The following is a 22,602-nucleotide window of genomic DNA, read 5'->3' as shown; positions in this document are numbered from 1 at the left end:
GTGAAAGTTTAAGATCGGTGAAAGACGCACGACACCCCTTAGCTACCCCCGGTGTGTATAAAATTCTGTGTAGCTGTGGCATGGTTTATATTAGAACAACTAAAAGGAGTGTTAATACCCGCCTAACGGAACACAAAAGGAACTGTAGATTGGGACAGATTGAAAAATCAGCTGTAGCGGAACACGTTTTCAAAGACGGTGATCACGAAATAAAATTTAGTGAGACAAACGTGATAGCTAGGACCTCATATTATTACACTCGCATGTATAGAGAAGCTATAGAGATCTATAAGCACGGAAATAATTTTAATAGAAAAGGAGGAGGATTAAAACTAGACAAGATATGACGTTCGACTTTGTACCAATGACGTGACAATCGATTACCTGTAATCGAGAGAGATGGCACTAACCAGAGATAATTTTAAAGTCGAAAGCACGTGACCAGTGGTGGCGCCATCTAAGCGCTCTATATAAGTGGGACCACCAGCGCCTAGCCGCTAGTCGCCGACTCGCCTCAGAAGATGTTGCCCGCAGCCGGCAATGAAACGTCAGGAAGGAGTAGTTGTTTTATATATGGACCACGGCAATTCAGCCCGGAAGTTTTAATTAATGAATTTTTCAAATTCCTTCTGCTTTGCAGTTCATTAGCTTTGATGAAAATTCCGGTGTTATTTACAGTGGCCTATCTCAAAAATTACAAAATGTAATAATGCTTAGTATTTGTTGCAGTTGTGTATATACAGTGTACCCCAGGAGGAATGATCAGTATTTAAAAATAGGAAAAGAATGATCATTCAAGGCAAAAAAGTGTTGTGAACATGGCTGTAACATGCATACCTTAAGAGTTATGAGTACTTATTCCTCATTACTACCATAAACCACATCTATGCATGTTAGAACCCATATTTCCTAAACTTTTTTACTCTGAATGGTCATTCTTGACATATCCCTGAATATTGGCCATTCCTCCTGTGATACCATATATGTTAAACTATTATGGTTGAGGTTCTTTTAGTCTTTTGTGAAAAGAAATGTAGATTCATATGACTGACTTAATTTGTTGTCGTTACATTTACAGATGCCAAAGACTTCGGTGGTGCAAGCAAAACCGGGAACAGCAGGTCAAGTAACAGCAATTCAAACTGGGCAAAAAACAATCCCAGCTGCTACAATTGTAAAGCTTCTGAGTGGCAATCAAGGCACAGGTAAGCCTTTTGTAAACTCTAGGATTTATTTATCCTTCATGATGGTGTGGATGCCTATGTCCAAACTCAGTGGTGGTTGAGTTGGATGGGGTGGGAAAAAAGGGGGAGGACAGAGAAGGAGAGAGAGAGGGGGGGAGAAGAGGGGGGGGTTTGAGGGTGGGTGGCTAGTGGCTTAGTGAGAAGCAGCCAGTTTGTTGGCTTGGAATAGAGGAGGGAGGGAGGGGTGGCAGGTGCACTGGCTAGGCAAGTGATTTCACAGTTGTTGGAACTGATGGGGAGCTGCACATATTGAAGGTTACATTGGGATGTGAATTTGGGAGGGGGTGACAGGACGGAGGAAGGGGAAGCTGTTGGCTGGAGGGTATGGGGACAGTCAGTTACCAGAGATGGAGACCAGGGTGATTATGGGAGTGAAGGATGTGTTGCAAGAATAACTCCTGTCCACATAGTTCAGAGAAGCTGGTGGTGAAGGGAAGGATCCAGATTGCCCTGGTTGTGAAGCAAGCATTGAAATTGACCATGGTGTGCTCAGCTGCAAGTTGTGCCACAGAGTGGCCAGATTTGTTCTTGGCAACAGTTTGGCAATGGCCATTCATTGTTGTCGAAGGCTGGCTGGTAGTCATACTGACATAAGGATCTGCAGCAAAGCTGGTGTATGACATGGGTGCTTTCACTGGTGGCCCGGCCTGTCATGGGGTAGGTTACGCATTTGACAGGACTGGAGTAGGAAGTGCTGGGAGTGTGTATTGGACAGGTTTTACTCCTTGATCTGCCACAGGGATGTGATCTCTGTGCAAGGGACTGAAAAGGGGGGGGGGGGGCGGCACAGGGATGGACTAGGATGTTGTGTAGGTTGGGTTGGTGACAGAATACCACATTAAGAGGGGGAGGAAGGATCTTGGGTAGGATGTCCCTCATTTCAGGGTGTGATGAGAGATCCTGTTGAAGAATATGGTTAAGTCCAGCAGTCCAGGCTAATATGGGGTGCCGAGGGGGGTGCTGTTGTGGCTTATACTTCGTGATGGTGGGACAGTTGGGGGTTTCTTGTGATATAGCATGGGGAATCTGCACACAGACTATCCCCTTCAGTGGCACACTCATCCGTAACATCACCATTGTTGTCATGCATTGAAGGTATTGATTGCATGTTGCCTCTGCTGTACTTAACATACAACCAGAATCTCTTTGGGTTTTCTGACCAACTTAGAGAGAGAGAGAGAGAGAGAGAGAGAGAGAGAGAGAGAGAGAGAGAGAGAGTGTTCCAGTGTGGAAACTGTTGCAAGTATGTAACATTGAAGTTTGTACTAGATTTTCAGCTTCTGTAAAACTTAGCCATTCTTGGGGGTTGTGTGTTCTTTTTTAAATATGGTGTGTTTTTTGGTTGCTTCTGCAACAGTGTTCTTACCAATTTTGTGTATCATGGGGATCAGTATCATCTCATATTAATTTATTTGGAATATATCTCATGCCATTGACACTAGTTCTCTGAGTTTAAACCTCACATCACGGTTACGTAGTCAGATTTGAAGTGGTAGAGACTCTGTCTTATGAAAGCAACAAGCAAATTTGTATCTGCTTTTAAATAGGTGTATTCTGCATTTAAAAAGTCCTTCCTTCATTTTAGTTATTACTTTTTAGCATTTATTTAACTCACCCCAAATTTTCTGTTGTTCGCTCTCTGTTCTATCTGTTACTACATTAGAATGAGGTGTACCTACAGACAATCCAATCCTTCTATGTGCTTCATTATCCCTAGGTCAACTACATGTTCCTCTAAAGTAGCAAGTGCAGTGCCTGGTGAGTGTACCATAGATGCTGCTGCCGCTGTAAGTTGACATGCCGCAGCTGCAATCTAAAACAGCTTTTGTCGACTGGTTGTGGGGTTATTACAGGAGAAGCCATCTGTAGTCATATTCGGACTCTTAGACTAGTTAATTTAATCTCCTTCATGATTTTAGTTGGATTTAATAATTGTTGATTGGCTACCCAAACATATTCAAAGTTAGTGATTTGCAGTTCTAGCAATTGATTTATACACTACAGCATAATTCTGGTTGTTTACCTTCATTACTATTGACAACATATATCAACTCGCACAAATCTGTGTTGTCAAAATTCACCAAATCTCTGTAAAATTTCAAATTTCTGTTTACTACTGCTGTTGTTCTTTGCAAATTTTATGAGGGTTTGAACTTTAATAGTCGCGACTATTTATTTGCAGCTCGTACAAAGTAGATATGTGTTTCAATGTTTTACTGACCAAAGTAGTCACCAGCATTCTGTACAACCCGTTGCCAGTGATGTGCAAGACATAGGATACTCCTAGCAGTGCCACTTATGTTGACAATTCGAGCGGCGCAGTCTATTGCCCGACGAATTTGTAGCAGTTCTGAAGTGTATGCCGTGGAGTGTTTCCTTCAGTTTAGAAATAGAGTTGAACCTATTGAGGGCTTAAGTCAGGGAAGTGCAGTAGGTGGTGTAGCACTTAGCAACCACATCAGTCAAACAAATCAGTAACAGCTTCCACTGTACATGCTTGAGCATTGTCCTGAAAAACAATGGTCAGTCTGTTTCTAAACTGGGTGTGGGCTGTGTTCCAAAAATTAACAGCATAGATACAGAAGTGAGATAGTCACTGAAATGATACGGGATTTGGGGTGGACATCATTAAAACAAAGGCATTACAAATTAGCATTGAAGAGACTGGTTGTGTGATGTAATGGATAGGTCATTGGTTCAAATCTTGTCAGGTGCTTTCAATTTTATTTTTTATTTTTAAGTCTTTATTGAAATGATTTTGATCATTGTTTGTATTCAGTTAACAGTTTTAAAATGTATTTCTTTTTATTTCTATTCCTTTGTCACATCATTCTAATCATCATAACAACTTCATTTGCTCTCATTTTTCTTCCCATCATTCTTTTTCCATTTTAATTCTTTGTTCATTTAATTTTAATTGGTTTTATTTATTAATCTCAATTTAATTTCTTTCATTTTATCATCCAATTTTTTGTCCATGTTATTACTTTCATTATTCTTGTGTACTTATAATCCCTTCTTTTGTTTAAATCTTGATCTGTGTTATTTTGTCCATAGTGTAGCAGGAATGTAGGGTATGTTTTAAATGTTTGTTTGATGATTACCATTCAAAAATTTCACAGTTAGTAACATAACATACATAGGCCTATTTGATACCATTGCACAGTCAGTATAGATAGATTATTTCATCTTTTGTTTTTTTAACCAATAGATTGGCATTGTCAGGTATTAAAATATTAAAATAGATGAACATAATTACATTCACATTTACAAAAATTCCATATGGAAGAAGAACAATGTATAGAAAAAATGAGAACAAATCAATAAGTTCATATTGTGATTAAAATGATGTGACAAAGGAATAGAAATAAAAAAAATTGCATTTAAACCAGTTAATTGATGAAAAATAAGAGCAAAGTCATTTCAAAAAGTTTTAAAATTGAAAATAATAATAATAATAATAAATTGAAGCACCTGACGAGAATCGAATCCACGACTTTCCACATATGAAGCCATTACTCTACCCATTACACTACACAAGTCTACACATTACTCATTTTTAACTCTGTTGAGGGCGAATGGCTGCAGGGTGTGATACCTAGGATCTTAACCTACATCACTGTATAGATGGTTTCAGAAAGCTGATCCCACTGGGGACCTCTCCTTGTTAGCTCAGTTGTAAACTAAATGCAGCTGCCTTCGCCTGCCAAAGATAGTACAGCCCTCTATCGTATATATCACAGCTTCCGGTGGTGCTACTGTCTACAGTAAAATCTTTGAACATTAAATGTTAAGACCTAGCAAATCCTAAAAACTAATAATGCACCTGTACGGTAGTGTTAAAATGTGTATAGGTTGACCTACAGGAAACATTAAAAGTACACACTGTTAAGTATAATAAATTGGCGGCAAGTTGTTAACAAGGACATCATTAAGGTGAGCTCAGAATCCCTCTTGGACACTTTTGTCTTTTCATTTAACACATTGTCATATTCCCCTTTAAAAGTGCAGAAAATCTCTCTTTCATATAACTTGGACAGCAATGACGATTTTTCTTTAAAGTGCAGTACATTCAAGCTGCGTTTGATGCTACCCAATGAATGCTGCTTATTCTTGAGTTGCTTGGCCACTGCCGATGAGCCATCCTCTATATTCTTGTTATTCCTGTTTGTCTCACATACATCATATTACAATCCTGAGACTTTATTTCATAAATTACTACTTTCCCCATCCATTGTTAAGTACTGTGATAAACTACGTATGTACAGGTGATGTGTTAACAGTATACTTACAGCGTATCAAAGATTCACGGAAGAAATAAATGGATTGGCAAGTAACCTTAACAGTATGCAAAAGAATATGGTATTTACAGTAGAGCATAAGCAATAGTGATTTTTAAATTATCTCAATTTGGAGATTGAGAATAAAAACAACAAGCATGAAATAGGAATATTCAGCAAACCCACATTCACAGGTGCAGTAATGCAGACCTCATGCCTCTCCCATAAACAAAAATAGCAGTCTTAAAAAATGAAGTGCACAGGGCTAATTCCATCCCAGTAAGCCCTAAGAATTGTGATGAAGAAATGAAAACACTTAAGCAAATAGTGGTAGAAAATGGATTTGATGCAGGTGTAATATAGGATTGATGCAGTGGTAGGGCACAGAAATTAGCAAAACAAGAAAAATCTCTAGAAATATAGTGATGCCATATTGCAGAATTATAATGTGTAAATTGGCAGGGTTATGGGGACAGTAGGAATTTATGAAATTTCAAAGTGAAGTATGTGACACAAGTGGAATGAACACTAAAGTAAGATTTAAACTGCTCATTAATAAAGAGAATGGCTCGTTGGCAGTGGCTAAGCACTTTGAGAATGAGCAGCATTCATTGGGTAGCATCACAGAAAGCATGAATGCATTGCGCTTTAAAGAAAAAGAGTGGTTGCTTCCACATTTGGAGGAAGTAGGTATTTATTTGTTCCTTAAGAGAGGAATGCATCAATCTGTTAAATAAGAAGATAGAAGTGTCCAAGGGGCACCAACTTATTCTACTTAACGGTGTTAAGTTTTAATGTTTCCTGTTGGTCATTCTATATGAATGTACACATTGTAACATAGGTGCATTGTTGGTTTTTAAGGCTTGCTAGGACTTGACATTCAGTGTTCAAAGATTTTACTGTACATGGTAGCACCATGGAGGCTGTGGTATATACATGCAGAATTGTACTGTCTTTGGCAGGTGAAGGCTGTTGCCTTTAATCTACAACTGAGCTTAGTGAGAATATTACACACCAACATTATATGTTAAAGGAGGATTTGTTTGTTTGACAGTGGATGTTTGCTGTTGGCTTTTTACTTTTACTTTTGACTTTAACTTTAAGGTATGTTGTTATGCAGGATAATATAGCTGTTTACGTGGTTGTCAGTTTGTTTTATAGCACTTGATAATGGGATGGCATAGTCCTGAAACATGTTGTGGTAAATATATCACACATTCAACAACTGATGTGTAACATTCCCAGTACTGATTCATGAAACAGTTGTATGACAACAAATATTGTGTAATAGGTTCTTCTTGTTTGTTTTAGAAGGCATGCAATATTGCTTTGAGGTATAGTATCCTGAGACATTCCCATGAACTTCAGGATTTTTCTACTATTTGCGTTCCTCAGATTTCTAGTAAATGTTCATAAGTTGAGACAGCCTTGTTCTATTTTATTATTTCGACAGATGGGGCAGTGTCAGACAAAAATCTATTAGATTTTGCTTACTCTGTTACAACTCTAATAATCCAGGGATTAAAGCTGATGGAGCAGGAAGAAGTGCGTTAAATGAGGGTACATTGATGTTGGAGATCAAATTGGTGGTGGTGGTGGTGGTGGTGGTCTAGGTCCAGATCCAAAATACCAGGACAGGCTGAAAATATATTCAGCCTGTCATATAGGTGGGATAGTAGTAATGGCATTTTTTCTAGAGCATCCCAAAACTGCTGTCACAGGAAAACATTAGATGCAAATTATTATATGAATGACTGTCAGTTAAAAGTGTAGGAATTGCTGACACCACTGGCATACCAGATGAAATGCTACAGTTAATTTTACATGCAGAGTTTGTCATGAGAGAGTTTTATGCACTGATGATACAATGAATGTAACAGTGTTTACAGAAAAGAAATCAGTAAAAGAAGGTACTGTAAGGAAGTGACTCTACCCAAAAGTAGTGAAATTGTTCATATTGATTATTTCATACAGATTAAAGTTATAAATGCCTTATGGGCCAAATGCATGAGGAAAAGGTATGAGAGGATGCCCAGGTTACAAAATAACAATCAGAGTCTTTCATCAGTGGCTTTGGCAGTGGCAGAAGATGGACTTGAAGTTTTGGATTAATTAATGTGCATCTTGTTAGAAAGATTTGACTCTGTTTGCTGTTGCCTTATGTAATAAAATCTGTGGATGGAAAAGTTTCGACTCCAATGAAGAGATTATAACAGCCATGTATGGGTATTTTGCTGGCCTTAGAGAGTTGTATTTCATGGCTTGAATCTACTCCAAGAATTTTTTTCTATCTCATGTAGGTCATATGCAACAATTATGGTGAATACAACATGCTAACTCTATGAAACTCTACCTTAGGTTTCAGATACTAGTGCATTTGTAATAGTGTGGTTTTTGGGTAGACTTGAGGAATACCTGGCTGCTTATCTTTAAAGTATATTGTTATCATATGAAAATCTGGTATCATCATATGGAACTGAAATGAAACAAATTTCCTACTCTAATGAGGGTAGCAATTTTGATGTCAACGGAACTCTTCATGTTGATTGTCTTATGGCTTGGATATTGTAATAATTAGAGATGAAACTGTCACATCATTTTAAAATACACTTTTCATAAATTGACGTAGTTGTTCATGTAAGTCTGCATTTGATACAGTGAACCTTTTAACTGACTTCAGGTGTTCAGATACCACAAATAAAGGGTGTGCCATCAAACATAATGGTCACTAAAGCTCCAGGTCCTGGAGGAAAGCAAACAATTGTTATTACGAAACCTGGTTTGTCACCTGCTGGACCGACAGCAGTTGGTGTCCGACCTGCAACTGGACAGCAGTTTATTGTTGTTACGACGTCACCTGGGATCCGCACCGTGCAGTCAGTTACATCATCACAAGCGGGAAATGCTACAGCTGGTATGTTAGTTTTTTGTTTTGCTATTCTGCTATTTTTCTAACATTTCTGACTAAGAGCTACAGTATGTACTCCCAGTTGCAGTTCTACAAAAAACTCAGCAGCTGTGCTATATAATACAGTTGGTGTTTTATTTAGCTTCAAGTACCATTAATCATGTTCATTATTCCAAAATTATACATTTTCACTGTGAAGAAATAACTGCAGCCAGAAAATTTAAATGTGTGTGTGGAAAGCTTCTGTTAAGAGAGTTATTTTCAGTTAAATTCTTCCTTTGTGACAGTTATCTAAATCTAATAAAATGTTTTGAAACTGTGGCAAATTTTGCTGTCAACTTGATGACAGTTTATGCAGTGAGTACAGTGTCATTACAGTTGTCTATAGTTCGATTCAAATAACTTGTGACTTCTGGCAATTCTGCACAGAGTGAGTTGAGGGAAGCTTTGTTGCCAACATGAGCTGAGCATGCCATGCCTACTTTTGGTATGTGTTTGTTAACTGGCTGCTAGTGAAGCATTGTTAATCAATCAAGAAATGAAATTATTGAGCAGGGTACTCACGTCATTGAGTATTTTATAAATACTCCAGTCTGTGGTGTAAGCAGTGAGACTAAGGGGAGAATCCTCACTGTTCTCTTCCTCGGACCTGTAACTTGAGGTAACAAAAATTACCAGTTCTTCAATATGTTCCTCTAGAAATCCTTTGGGGGGTCCATGTTCTTTTAACCCCTTTCTTGGTATGGCCCACAACTCTAGGTGAGTCCAGTGGGATATGATTCACAATACTTTCTTTAGCCATTTCCACCTCACTCAGAGTAAACTCCGTGGCATGTAACTTCTCGCCCAATAATTTCAATAGGATTGAAAGGATTGTTGTATGGAGGAAGTCTGATTATGCTATGTCCTTTTGCCATGCCCAGTTTGTAAACCTGACAGCAGGTGATTTTTAATTTGTACAGCTTTAAAAGTTCCATTCATTCCATCTTATTCATGCCATACTTAATCTTCTCCTGGGGGAATATTTCTCTGTACCCAAAGAAAAATATCTGGTGTCACCCACTGCATTTATGAAGGTTTATCTAACAAAGAGGAGTGATATGGCATTGTCCATTACTACACTTCACAATTAGAGTTGAGAAACATGGAAGCAATTGATGCCACCAGCATGTGCTATTGTTTACTTATGTGGTGGCAGCAAAAGTGCAGTATACCTACCAACTTCTTGTTTCCTTGGAGGGGAAGCACACTGTTCATACCTGGGCAACTGTATCATGTCCACTCCACCTTACCCAACTGTAAAAAGTTGTGAGTTGTTTTAGCTACACAGTATTTGTTATCATATCTCCCTTCCCTGTTATCATGTGGAGGAATAATTGTAGAATTCATATTGTAACAGTAAAAAAGAAAATCTCAGTCTCTCTGCTCCCCAGCATAAAGTCATGACATAAATTCCACAGTTCCAATGCTACATGTTCTAGTGGTGCGCAAGTAATAAGGTCAGTGCATGACGCATTCTACACATAGAACATACATTGTGGCATTGCCAGTGCACTGTGTGTCTGTCCCATGTCATACCCTCCAACCATTGCCTACCCTGGTAACTGGCAATACTGCGGTAAGTTTCACGTTTGATCACTGTTTTTGCTTCTGACTGTCCATAGATAAATTTTTAAGCTATAGTCTGATTAAAATTACTTGATAGCTGACAGTTGTAGCAAGTTTCCTCCAGAGTGCTCAACAAAAACAAACACACACACACACACACACACACACACACACACACACACACACACACAAAATGACACCATTGGCAGAGGTTGTCATGACAGTTGGTTGGGCTTGATCGGCTTGTCTAGGGCCAAAACTCTTACCTTACCTTACCTTACCCCATATAACTCGGTAAATCAGTTGAAAGGTTGAAGGAAGAACATACCATACAACCTCCAGCAGGATCATGTCTACTAGAGCACTGTGATGTTAAAGCCATCCTTTAGGCTGACGACAGCTTTGGCCTTACCTTAATGAACCCTGGAGTGACTAAATACCTTCACCATATATAAACTAACATGAAAATGGTACTAATTGTTCTAAGCACACCATGAGGTAAAAGTTAGTCAGGCACAGCAGAATGATGCCATCAGCTGGAGTGTTATGTGATACACTGCCTTAGTCACTGTACATTGCGGAAAAGTGTTCAGGTTCCCATTTGGAACCTACCATAGGCTATTATCTCGTGCAGCCACATATCGAAGCAAATTATTTTTTGAATGAATCTGACTGGGAAAGTGTACGGATGTGTGTTAAGTTTAGTTATATAGGTAGTATAGTTCACATTGAGACTGACAGTGTGCTGAGGGTAATGAAAACAAACTTGTTATGTCAATGAAATGACCAGGAACGTGAACAAATAATGTGTGAAAATAAGTGTTTTTTAGGTGACCATACATGTTTTAAATCCATTTATTTACTGTAACAACTGGTCACCTAAATTAATGTCATTAGCTTAAGCACCTTGAGAGGTGTGTTTGTATTTTTATTGATAATTTAGAGTTATGCAGTGGTGAATGAAAATTTGATGTTGATTGAATAATGTCTTCGTGTCTTGTTTCAGGGGTCATATCACCGAATGTAAATTCACTCACAGCACCGAATGCAGGAGCCATGAAGATGATTGTCGTTTCATCAGCGTCTGTGCCTGGAGGAAATGTTGGCAAGCCAATAACCATAACAGTCCCAGGTGGTCAAGGAGGCAGACCAAAGACTGTTACTATTGCAGCAAGACCTAGTGGTCAGGCAGTGATAGGCTCTGTTCCTGCTACAGGGCAGATTATAAGCTCAGTTCAGCCCTCACAAACTCGCATTGTGTCTACACAGGTAATTTCTGGCCACAGAATTGATTTTGCATAGTTTTTTATTTCTCTCTTATTGCTGGTACTGAATAATTTATCATAATGTTGAGGTTAATGTGAATTATCATACCTCGTCCAGAATTTAGTTTGGAGTTCTAACCCTTTCGCTGCTGTGTACATGTCCTGCTACGCTGTTCCCCAGGTGCTGAGGACATGTGTGCACATGCTTGGGTTTTCATACAGTGCTATGGTTGTCTGTATGCACCCGGAGCCACCGACCTCTCACTGTTGTGGATGAGTTACTTTCGTATCCCGTGAATAAAAAAGTTTTGAGTAGTTATATACTACATATTGCGTGCTATCATTTGTTGTTTATGAAATGTGGTGACTGTTATGACCACGTGCTTCTCAATGTACAAGGATGTGAATAGGTGCAACGCAACATGTCCGGCCATCCATTGGATATAAAACCCAATAACTCTGTAACAAAATATCATTTTGCTCTCAATTTTAAATAAAATTTTGACATCTTGTCTACATCTCAGTCACTGCAATGTATGAGCTAAAGTCAATCATATGGGAAGTTTATGCAATGTATCTTTACCTCTTCAAATTCTTTAAAATTTGGTATGCAGTGTTTTACTTGATTTACTGCAGCGCAGTTAGTATGACAAATAACGCAAAGAAATTCAGTTCTTTATTGAGTTAAGATATCAGACTGTAAGATGTAAAAAAATTTTTTTACCATACACTTTTCTTAAGACTGGATGATAAGTATTTCTTATTGGGTGGAATATCTTCCCTCAGCACAGGCACCAGCATTTGATGAGCATACAGCGTTAACAAAAGCTGTCGTCAGCACAGAATGTAGATAGCACATCTGTAGGAGCGAAAGGGTTAATGAGCTGTGTTACATGTCTAAACCTTAAATAATTCCTAAATTCATATTGGGCAGTGGATATGCAAGCAGATCACACCAAGTAGGACTGGAATATGGCTCCTAGAATCCTGAAATATTTTCCCTCAGTTTCTTTGCTTGTTGAACACAGGTCCACATGCAGGCTGACTTAACACTGCATTGAAGAGTCATAAAAAAGTGAATTTATTGTTCAGAAAATTAACATTTAAAAAAGAGACATAGTTACAGACAGAAAGTAATGTTCCGAAAAGCATAGGGGGAAAACAAAAATAAGAGGGGCTGTTTCATTTTAATGCAGGCTTTTTTAGCGAATTTTGATGAAATCTTCTTGGGTTATCAGCCGAATCAAGGTGTCATTCTGTACCAGTGTTTTGACAAGTTTCCAACTCTTCATCATGACTAGCAGGAGACTTCTCAAAATGTTACCATAGAACGACGACAAGCCCAGTTGGTAATGTGAGAAAACTTCATCAAGAGGGAGAAGTTGCTGGTTAATATGTGACAACTATCATGACAATAAAGACCTAGAGGTAGCTAATTTCATACATGTGTTCAATTCTTTTTTTTTTTTTTTTTTTTTTTTTACACACACACATCTTAATACGCTAGTGCCTTGTACAGCTGCCTAGAGTATCCAGTGATGGGCATTCACTATCCTGATAGTGACCTTAATCAAATCACTAACAAAGTCATGTCAGTTTTGTATGTGGACTGAGGAACAGATATGATATACCATAGCAGCAACCAACCTACTAACCCTTCTCTCCTGATGTGTTCATAATTCAGTTTGTAATTGTATTCCTGCTTCATTCAGTTTTTCCCTGTAGCTGATTTGAATTTCATTCTTAGAAATTAACATTTGAAGTTCTATTAACCTCAGTTTTTAAGTTACAGAAAGAAAATTTGTTTCACTGTGCAATACACCAGAAAGAATCAATTTTTTGCTGACTTCAAATATTGCTTAAAGTTATGTACCACTGAATACACTTCAGTGTTGCCAACATTTGCCTGTTGCCCTCTTTAATAGTAACGTGAAAGAAGGCTAATGTAATGAGTCGCAGCATTAATGACCTCTGCCATTTATATGCATGTGTTAAGTGGATGTAATATGGAATTCCGGAGTACATTCTTCGCTTGAATGTGGCAGCTATTCTTGACAAAATGAGCTTTGAAGAACTGAAAACATCGCTTTTATTCTCTGCACTGTTGCCTTAGCAGATGACCTCTTTTTAGCCTTGAATTTCTCCCAAATTTGACAGTAGTTTTTACTTCCAAGACTTAGATATTTCTCGTGGTAACTGAGTCCTGGTGAAATTTAAAGAACATAGCTCAAAGTAGACATGCAGGAAGAGCTGTGGTCCGTTAAACACTGGTATTGTACTCAGTGATGATAAAAAAAAATGCCTGATACAGTGTAGTGTGTGTCACCTGTATTGGTAAAAATAGTAATTTTTGTATGAAAGTAAATTTTGTGATGATAATTTTTGTTGTACAGTGTGTCCATCATATTGTTCTTCTCATGGACACAAAAATGACGTAAACAAGCACAGCAGAATATAAAAATCCATCCGTTGTTCAGTTGTGGAAAGCATCATTCAAACCACACAAAACACAATGTTGTTTAGAGGTTTTTACTTAAAATTAACTTTTCAATGTGTAATGTTCATTCAGTTGTAACAAACTGTATTTGTCTGAAATGGTTGGTTTTTAAGAGAACTCTTATTTTTGTTGTTTTACTGGTTGTCATTAAGCTTCCTGCCTAACTCTTCTCTTTACATTTGTTCCCCACTTGTAGTGGCATACTCCTAGAAGTGGACAGTAGTTTGGCCAGCCATTTCCAGTCCATTTGCAACTACAGAAAAGCTTAAAATACAAACTGTGGAGTAAAATCAACACAAGGGTGGCGACTTGTCAGGAAAATCTGGAATTCCCAGATATTGAATTTGCTGGTAAGATCAGGGAAATCCCAGGGTATTCCTGAATACTCAGGAGTTCTGAGAGAGGATGGTAGGGGTGAACTGTTTCTTTTGCAGAAATAAATGTACTGTCATAATGTTATGAATCGCTCAGAAACTCTGCCTTGAAAAATAACAGTTGTGTAGTCAGGAAAGGAAATGTCAAGAAGAGCACTGAATTGTTGCAGTGTTTGTTGATCACAGCTACCTGTCACTCACTGCACTCTGGGAATCTTCATTATTGTTCGTTGGTTCTCGGATTTGAGGTCAATGTCCCATTATATGACATTACATTATTGCTAGTACAATGAAGTTTAATGTAAGTGTGATAGTTTATCACTTAGTTGTGAATTCAGCATTTGCACAAAAGTGAAAGTGGGTTTGCAGTTTCATAGAAAAATACAGTTACATATCCAATTGGGTGGTCCTTGTTTTTCAGAATTCATATTTCTTCATGCACACATCTGTTTTCTTCCACTTGTTTTAAGACTATTATATTGAAACTGAGGTAGAGGAACCCATGCCGCAGTAGCGGAGAAGTTGTGTCATGTCGCTAAGTTTTGATATAACTGCTTATGCATGCTCTCAACTGCAGTCACACCATCTATCTTCACTTGAGCGTCGGTTCCCATTTGATGATGTTTTGAATATTTATTTATATCATGGTGGGTAGTTTAAGAACTAGTGACACAACTATTTATTTAGTTGATGAAATTAGGCACCAGATCAGTGGACATAAATTACCATCTAAATGACAGGTTTTGTCTGTCTTGTTTTATAACATACTCAAAGTGAAATTGACTATTAGTGGAACTGCTAATTTAGTCATGTGTGGAAGTGTAATATTTTGGGAGAAGGCTAGGATTTCTAAAAGAGCTCTACCTCATTGTACAACAAAACTTGTAGACCTACATTCAGAGTGGTACAGTCTGGAAAGAAGTACTGATAGAAAGACCGTAAATGAGAGCGTAAGTTTTTCGCAAATCTAAGTAATCTCTTTGATGTTACCCATGCTAATGATTTGAACATGATAAAAGTGGAAGAGGACAAATTCTTTTTTATTACAACAAAGAGTGTCCGGCTGTAGAGGTTATCTTGGAGGTCTTGACTGGAAGTTGGTGGCAGAAAAGGAAAAGGTGTGGATTAGAGTTATGAAAGACAGATCAAGGAAGATGAAGTTTGATAACAAGTCACAGTTTTTGGAAACTGCTACTGACTGGTCTGAAAAACCACTTTTAAGTGCGATTGTGATGGTGGTACCATTTTCGCAGAATGCTCCACAATTTCAGCTTCAGTGTTTAGTAGTGATGGGACCATAGATGAAAATGAGGTAAATTCGAAAAAAGAAAACAAATGTGCAAGGAGGTGTTTAATGACAGCAAAACTAGCCACCATTTTACACAGGTATCAGTTACGTCAAATAAATGCTTCTTTCATCCTTGAGGCTACAGCTGAGGGATTTGGACATAATGTCGATGAAATAGCATTTAATCTTAGTTTGATTTAATGATGCCAAGCAATTCAGAACTAAACAGGCAGAACATATTAAACATATGTTTAAAGACAAGAATGGAACTTTTGTAACCGTTCTTTAGGATGATATGATGGCACCAGTGTTAAATGTCAGATTCAAGAGCTAAATGACAACCAGTCATCATAACCTAGGGAAATCAAGGCAATAAATTGGTGTGCCTGCATTACCGAATTCTTGTAGGAAAGAACAATTACAGGCAGTTGGGAATGCCATAAAAGTTTGGGGACTAGACGAAAAGTTTGAAATTCTTTGTTGTGGCGCCACTGCGTCCAACATAGTTCATTTCAGAGGAGCTGTTATGTTGCTGGAACAGTTAACAGGAAGAGGGCTGCTGTTTTTCCCTTGTGATAATCATGTGCACGGGCTAGTGTTATGGAGTGTGTTCGGAAATGAGTTACCCTGTAGTATCAGACCCGATGTAACATTTTTCAAGGAACTTAGAGAAAAGTGGAGTGGCATGAAAAACTAAATTATGAAGATGGACATGAACATTTATTTACATGAGGGTTTCAGTGATATCGAAATCATGTTTGTGGGTTCAAGTGTGGACTTAAATCCTCATGTAAGTCTGCCTGGAGCTTTGCATCGTGCATGGTGGATGGTCAAAGGAATTTATTCATTGAAGATGTTACTCTTTCATTCTCAGCCATCCCTCAGTGTTGGTGAACTGGATGTGCCCTGAAAAACACTTAATATAAGCAAAATAGTGCTCTCTAAGTGCATCATCAATTGGCACAACAATAGCTTGCACTTTTTAAAGAACTAAAAGTATACGAAAAAGTAAACACAGGGGTCTCTTCGAGTGCTGTAAAGAATTTTGTCAGTACTTACATTATGTAAATAAGGAGATTATTACTGTTTGATTACAACGTTAACAATGACATTAAAACATGTATGGTTAGACATCTGCAGTGGGAAACTTCTGGGACTGAAAGGAAGTTCACTGTTCTGTCTAGTGCAGTTACAAAAACTTTTGGTTAAGTATGTTGTTTGACCTAACATGATTTATAAATTTAAATTTAGCACATTTTGCGATGTGTGCAGGATCACCAGAGACAGTACCCTGATTGTGGGGAAAAATGGGGGGGCTGTATGCTCAAATCACTTAACATGGTTATATAACCCCCACAGGAGAGACGCTCAGTAGCTCAGTACGGGCTTTTGTTAAAGTTTCGAGAACATACCTTCACCGAAGAGTCAAGCAGTATATTGCTCCCTCCTACGTATATCTCGCGAAGAGACCATGAGGATAAAATCTAGAGCCCATACAGAAGCATACCGACAATCCTTCTTTCCATGAACAATACGAGACTGGAATAGAAGGGAGAAACCGATAGAGGTACTCAGGGTACCCTCCGCCACAAACCGTCAGGTGGCTTGCGGAGTATGGGTGTAGGTGTAGATATAAGGACCACCTTAAAATCCATATTCAATCGTGTATGTTTTGTAGATCGGCATTGAATATTCAGGCTTTTGGTCTGTTTTTACTAAGTTCAGTATAAATTAGTACTTTGCTGACTCACGCAGTGTCATGCTTAAAGTTAACAAGAGACGTAGTATGAAGAGCATCCATTTTCAAATTTGGTGAATCGTTGCTATCAACATCCATTGATATTACATTGTAGTCACAGTAGTTCGAATTATGGTCCTGCAAGGGTTTCTCATACTCTTGATTATTGTACAATGACGAGACATGACATGATACCAAATGGTGACAGACAGAAGCAATAAAGGAATTTCCATGGGTTGGCAGGAGCTTATAATTTACAACAGTTAATTAAACCTTAAATCGTAGCCAAAATTTTGTTAAACACAAGTAAGAACCTGGTCCATCGCAGAATATGACTCTCGCAAGAGAGTAAGGGGTTGATGATCCCTGTGACCATGTGTCATATCTGCTTTCCCAGAAACACAGAAGCAGCTGCTTTTTGTGAGAGGGAGGTGGAGATTGTTTTCCCACACTTCTTCTTTCAGACAGTGAAATTTCTCATTTGTTTAAACTCGCAGCCAACTGCCAATTTTATAGTTTCCACACTATAGCAATCAGTAAACGGAACTAGTCAATGTGTTTTGATGTTGCCAAAAATCTTCCAGTGAAGTACAAATAAACTTATTTTTGGTTCTACTTCTTCTCCAAGTACATTGTCAGTTATATCTGTAGTGTTCTCAAGCACAGGTCGCACAGCTATAAATGCCCACAAAAGGGCTATATGGTAGTCTGATCAGTTCTTAATCCGAAATTAACGTTTTTCAGGTTTCGTAATCATCAAATTGTGTGGAAAAAGAAAGATAATCTTGAGAAACACCGAAAGTTAGAGGGAAAATGCTCCTGCTTTTCAACAGAAATAGTCATTTGTTGAAAGTTTAAATAGAGCCAAAAGTAGGAAACTAGCAAAGACCATTTTGGAAATAAAAGCTAGTGGAAGTTTTTAAAAAAGCAAACATTCCATGAAAAAGCTCTTATTATAGAGAATAAATTTTATTTTTCTCTCCAATCAGTTTTAAAGTCCTAAGGCTTCAAACTTCAGCATGAAAAACCTTTTAAATTTGTATCGCTAATAATTTTAAAAACTGGCAGTTTAGCCAAAAATAGACGCTTTGTTTTCTGGTTCCTATTGACGAATGACATGGTAACTGTGTAGCCATAAAAGGTAGTAAAGTAAAAGTTACTTTCACCTACAACAAAAATCAGGTTTGGGGAAATTTGGGATTTCAATCTGGGAAAACATGGGAGACTCAGGAAGATCTGATGACAGTCGCCACCCTGTATCAGAAACTGATTGACTTGAATCCTACATAATTTGGTTTTGCACAAGAGTGCATATATTGTAAAGAGAAGCGCTGACAGCAGCATTTCGCTTCTTAATAAAAGATGATGTACTAGTACGTCATGAACATATTGCATCGTCGTGTTTCTTGTATTTGTATAACTTTTCCTTTAATTTGTGGAAAGGTATATTTCTGTTGCTTATGATGTTAAAACAAGTGTTGAAATAATCATGTTAATTTTTTTTCCAGCCTGCACTAACACTGGGTGCAAAACCAGTGACAATGCAGCTAACTACAGCAGATGGGGGACAAAAAATGTTGACATTACTGCCCAACAGTGGAACCACAATGCCACTTGTAGCAGGAGCTGAGAATATGAGTTTAGGTAGCAGTTCAGCCGAGCTTGTGGCGGCCCTAGGTCAGACAGTCAGTACATCTGCTGCTGCTACCCGCCAGCTTCAGCCCACCTCGACAATAGGTTAGAAGTAGAAGTAATATCAGCAGCAGAATGTTAATAGCCAGAAATAACTGAATTTAGATGTATGTGCTTGCTTTGGCTTTATTGTGAATAGTACATATGAAAATGTGCATTATCATTGTTTCTGTGGAGTGAACTGTGTATTGTGATGATATATTATTTGTTCTTTGCATGAGGATTTAATTAACTGCATATGTTAAAATTCATGGATGGTCTTGAAAGGGAACAAGTAGAGGGAGTAAGAAGTTGAAAACTTACTATCCATTTTCAGATGTGAAAAGAAACACAAAGCTGGTTAGTTATTTTTTCAAACACATTGATCTCAAGAGATACATTTTATGTAGATCGTAGGATCAGTACACTGTCTTCCATCATTTTAGATGCCGGCAATAGTGTTATGCTATAGTGAACGCAGTATGTTATAAAATATAAATACTTCAGCTTTTCAGTTCTGTACACTTGTGAGCAATTGAATTACACATGCCTAGTAGGTTGTGGGTCCACTTTTTGTTATAACAGCTGTTGTTAAATTAACACCCATGACTTTCGCAACGCACTGAAATTGTTGGGCTGCAACCTGAACTGCCATCAAAGAATGGTTGAAACTAGATCGAAGGGATGGCTGTATCACTCAATAGGATTGAACTATGTTGATTTGGGGGCTACAAAAGCACCTTTTTGTTCATGGAGATTTCTTCAAACCATTTTGATGCAATTTGGGATTAATGGCATGGTGCATTTTAAATCTACATGTACCACTACATACATAATCTGGAAGCCACCATACAGTGTATGACATTGTCTTTTTTTAGGTGTAATTTTCCTTTGGTCAAACAATTTTATGCTCATTATCGAACAGTAGGTTGCTGTACAGTTACTGAATCATTCAGTCATCAGCAAGTATGCAAGGTGAAACTTTCTGACATGTTAAAACAGTGTTGAAAGCTGGGTTTTGAAGTCGAACTATTGTCTTTCATGGCCTGCACTTTTGACAACTACACATCCAGTGACTAACTATTTTGTTCACTGTGGCATTAGGCGCATTTTATCTCCAACATACTAACTTAAGGAAGTTAAATGCGTAGAAAAGTGAAGTTTTTGGGGAACACTTTTGGGTAATTAAAAAAACTGCTGCTTGATGTAGACTACGCAGCAGTTCCCCTGTATCAATTATACAGGGCGTTTCAAAAAGACCGGTATATTTGAAACGGCAATAAAAACTAAACGAGCAGCGATAGAAATACACTGTTTGTTGCAATATGCTTGGGACAACAGTACATTTTCAGGCAGACAAACTTTCGAAATTACAGTAGTTACAATTTTCAACAACAGATGGCGCTGCGGTCTGGGAAACTCTATAGTACGATATTTTCCACGTATCCACCATGCGTAGCAATAATATGGCGTAGTCTCTGAATGAAATTACCCGAAACCTTTGACAACGTGTCTGGCAGACAACGTGTCTGGTCTTTCAAGTGTCCCCACAGAAAGAAGTCACAGGGGTTCATGTCTGGCGAATAGGGAGGCCAATCCACGCCGCCTCCTGTATGTTTCGGATAGTCCAAAGCAATCACACGATCATCGAAATATTCATTCAGGAAATTAAAGACGTCGGCCGTGCGATGTGGCCGGGCACCATCTTGCATAAACCACGAGGTGTTCGCAGTGTCGTCTAAGGCAGTTTGTACCGCCACAAATTCACGAAGAATATCCAGATAGCGTGATGCAGTAATCGTTTCGGATCTGAAAAATGGGCCAATGATTCCTTTGGAAGAAATGGCGGCCCAGACCAGTACCTTTTGGGGATGCAGGGACAATGGGACTGCAACATGAGGCTTTTCGGTTCCCCATATGCGCCAGTTCTGTTTATTGACGAAGCCGTCCAGGTAAAAATAAGCTTCGTCAGTAAACCAAATGCTGCCCACATGCATATCGCCGTCATCAATCCTGTGCACTATATCGTTAGCGAATGTCTCTCGTGCAGCAATTGTAGCGGCGCTGAGGGGTTGCTGCGTTTGAATTTTGTATGGATAGAGGTGTAAACTCTGGCACATGAGACGATACGTGGACGTTGGCGTCATTTGGACCGCAGCTGCAACACGGCGAACGGAAACCCGAGGCCGCTGTTGGATCACCTGCTGCACTAGCTGCGCGTTGCCCTCTGTGGTTGCCGTACGCGGTCGCCCTACCTTTCCAGCACGTTCATCCGTCACGTTCCCAGTCCGTTGAAATTTTTCAAACAGATCCTTTATCTGCCAGGAAGTTTCGTATCAGTGCACACTCCGCTGCAGAGTGAAAATCTCATTCTGGAAACATCCCCCAGGCTGTGGCTAAGCCATGTCTCGGCAATATCCTTTCTTTCAGGAGTGCTAGTTCTGCAGGTTCGCAGGAGAGCTTCTGTAAAGTTTGGAAGGTAGGAGACGAGGTACTGGCAGAAGTAAAGCTGTGAGTACCGGGCGTGAGTCGTGGTTCGGTAGCTCGTTGGTAGAGCACTTGCCCGCGAAAGGCAAAGGTCCCGAGTTCAAGTCTCGGTCGGGCCCACAGTTTTAATCTGCCAGGAAGTTTCATATCAGCGCACACTCCGCTGCAGAGTGAAAATCTCATTCTGGAAACATCCCCCAGGCTGTGGCTAAGCCATGTCTCCGCAATATCCTTTCTTTCAGGAGTGCTAGTTCTGCAGGTTCGCAGAGAGCTTCTGTAAAGTTTGGAAGGTAGGAGACGAGGTACTGGCAGAAGTCAAGCTGTGAGTACCGGGCGTGAGGCGTGAGTCGTGCTTCGGTAGCTCTTTGGTAGAGCACTTGCCCGCGAAAGGCAAAGGTCCCGAGTTCGAGTCTCGGTCGGGCATACAGTTTTAATCTGCCAGGAAGTTTCATATCAGCGCACACTCCGCTGCAGAGTGAAAATCTCATTCTGGAAACATCCCCCAGGCTGTGGCTGAGCCATGTCTCCGCAGTATCCTTTCTTTCAGGAGTGCTAGTTCTGCAGGTTCGCAGGAGAGCTTCTGTAAAGTTTGGAAGGTAGGAGACGAGGTAGTGGCAGAAGTAAAGCTGTGAGTACCGGGCGTGAGTCGTGCTTCGGTAGCTCGTTGGTAGAGCACTTGCCCGCGAAAGGCAAAGGTCCCGAGTTCGAGTCTCGGTCGGGCACACAGTTTTAATCTGCCAGGAAGTTTCATATCAGCGCACACTCCGCTGCAGAGTGAAAATCTCATTCTGGAAACATCCCCCAGGCTGTGGCTAAGCCATGTCTCCGCAATATCCTTTCTTTCAGGAGTGCTAGTTCTGCAGGTTCGCAGGAGAGCTTCTGTAAAGTTTGGAAGGTAGGAGACGAGGTACTGGCAGAAGTAAAGCTGTGAGTACCGGGCGTGAGGCGTGAGTCGTGCTTCGGTAGCTCGTTGGTAGAGCACTTGCCCGCGAAAGGCAAAGGTCCCGAGTTCGAGTCTCGGTTGGGCATACAGTTTTAATCTGCCAGGAAGTTTCATATCAGCGCACACTCCGCTGCAGAGTGAAAATCTCATTCTGGAAACATCCCCCAGGCTGTGGCTAAGCCATGTCTCCGCAATATCCTTTCTTTCAGGAGTGCTAGTTCTGCAGGTTCGCAGGAGAGCTTCTGTAAAGTTTGGAAGGTAGGAGACGAGGTACTGGCAGAAGTAAAGCTGTGAGTACC

The 22,602-nt window shown here is 39.4% G+C and overlaps 1 protein-coding gene across 1 annotated transcript in view; it reads left to right on the top strand.

Moving 5' to 3' along the window:
• Positions 1-22,602, top strand: part of LOC124555301 (host cell factor 1-like) — a 259,704-nt gene that overhangs the window by 128,319 nt on the left and 108,783 nt on the right. Inside the window, 4 exon segments of the mRNA XM_047129175.1 lie at positions 1,079-1,205; positions 8,205-8,438; positions 11,047-11,309; positions 18,711-18,939. Of these exon segments, the coding sequence (XP_046985131.1) occupies positions 1,079-1,205; positions 8,205-8,438; positions 11,047-11,309; positions 18,711-18,939 (853 nt within the window).

The sequence above is a fragment of the Schistocerca americana genome, chromosome X (assembly GCF_021461395.2).
Source record: "Schistocerca americana isolate TAMUIC-IGC-003095 chromosome X, iqSchAmer2.1, whole genome shotgun sequence".
NCBI classification, from domain to species: Eukaryota; Metazoa; Arthropoda; class Insecta; order Orthoptera; family Acrididae; genus Schistocerca; species Schistocerca americana.
The sequence above is the reverse complement of the archived record's forward strand: the minus strand, read 5'-3'. Positions and strand labels throughout refer to the sequence as shown.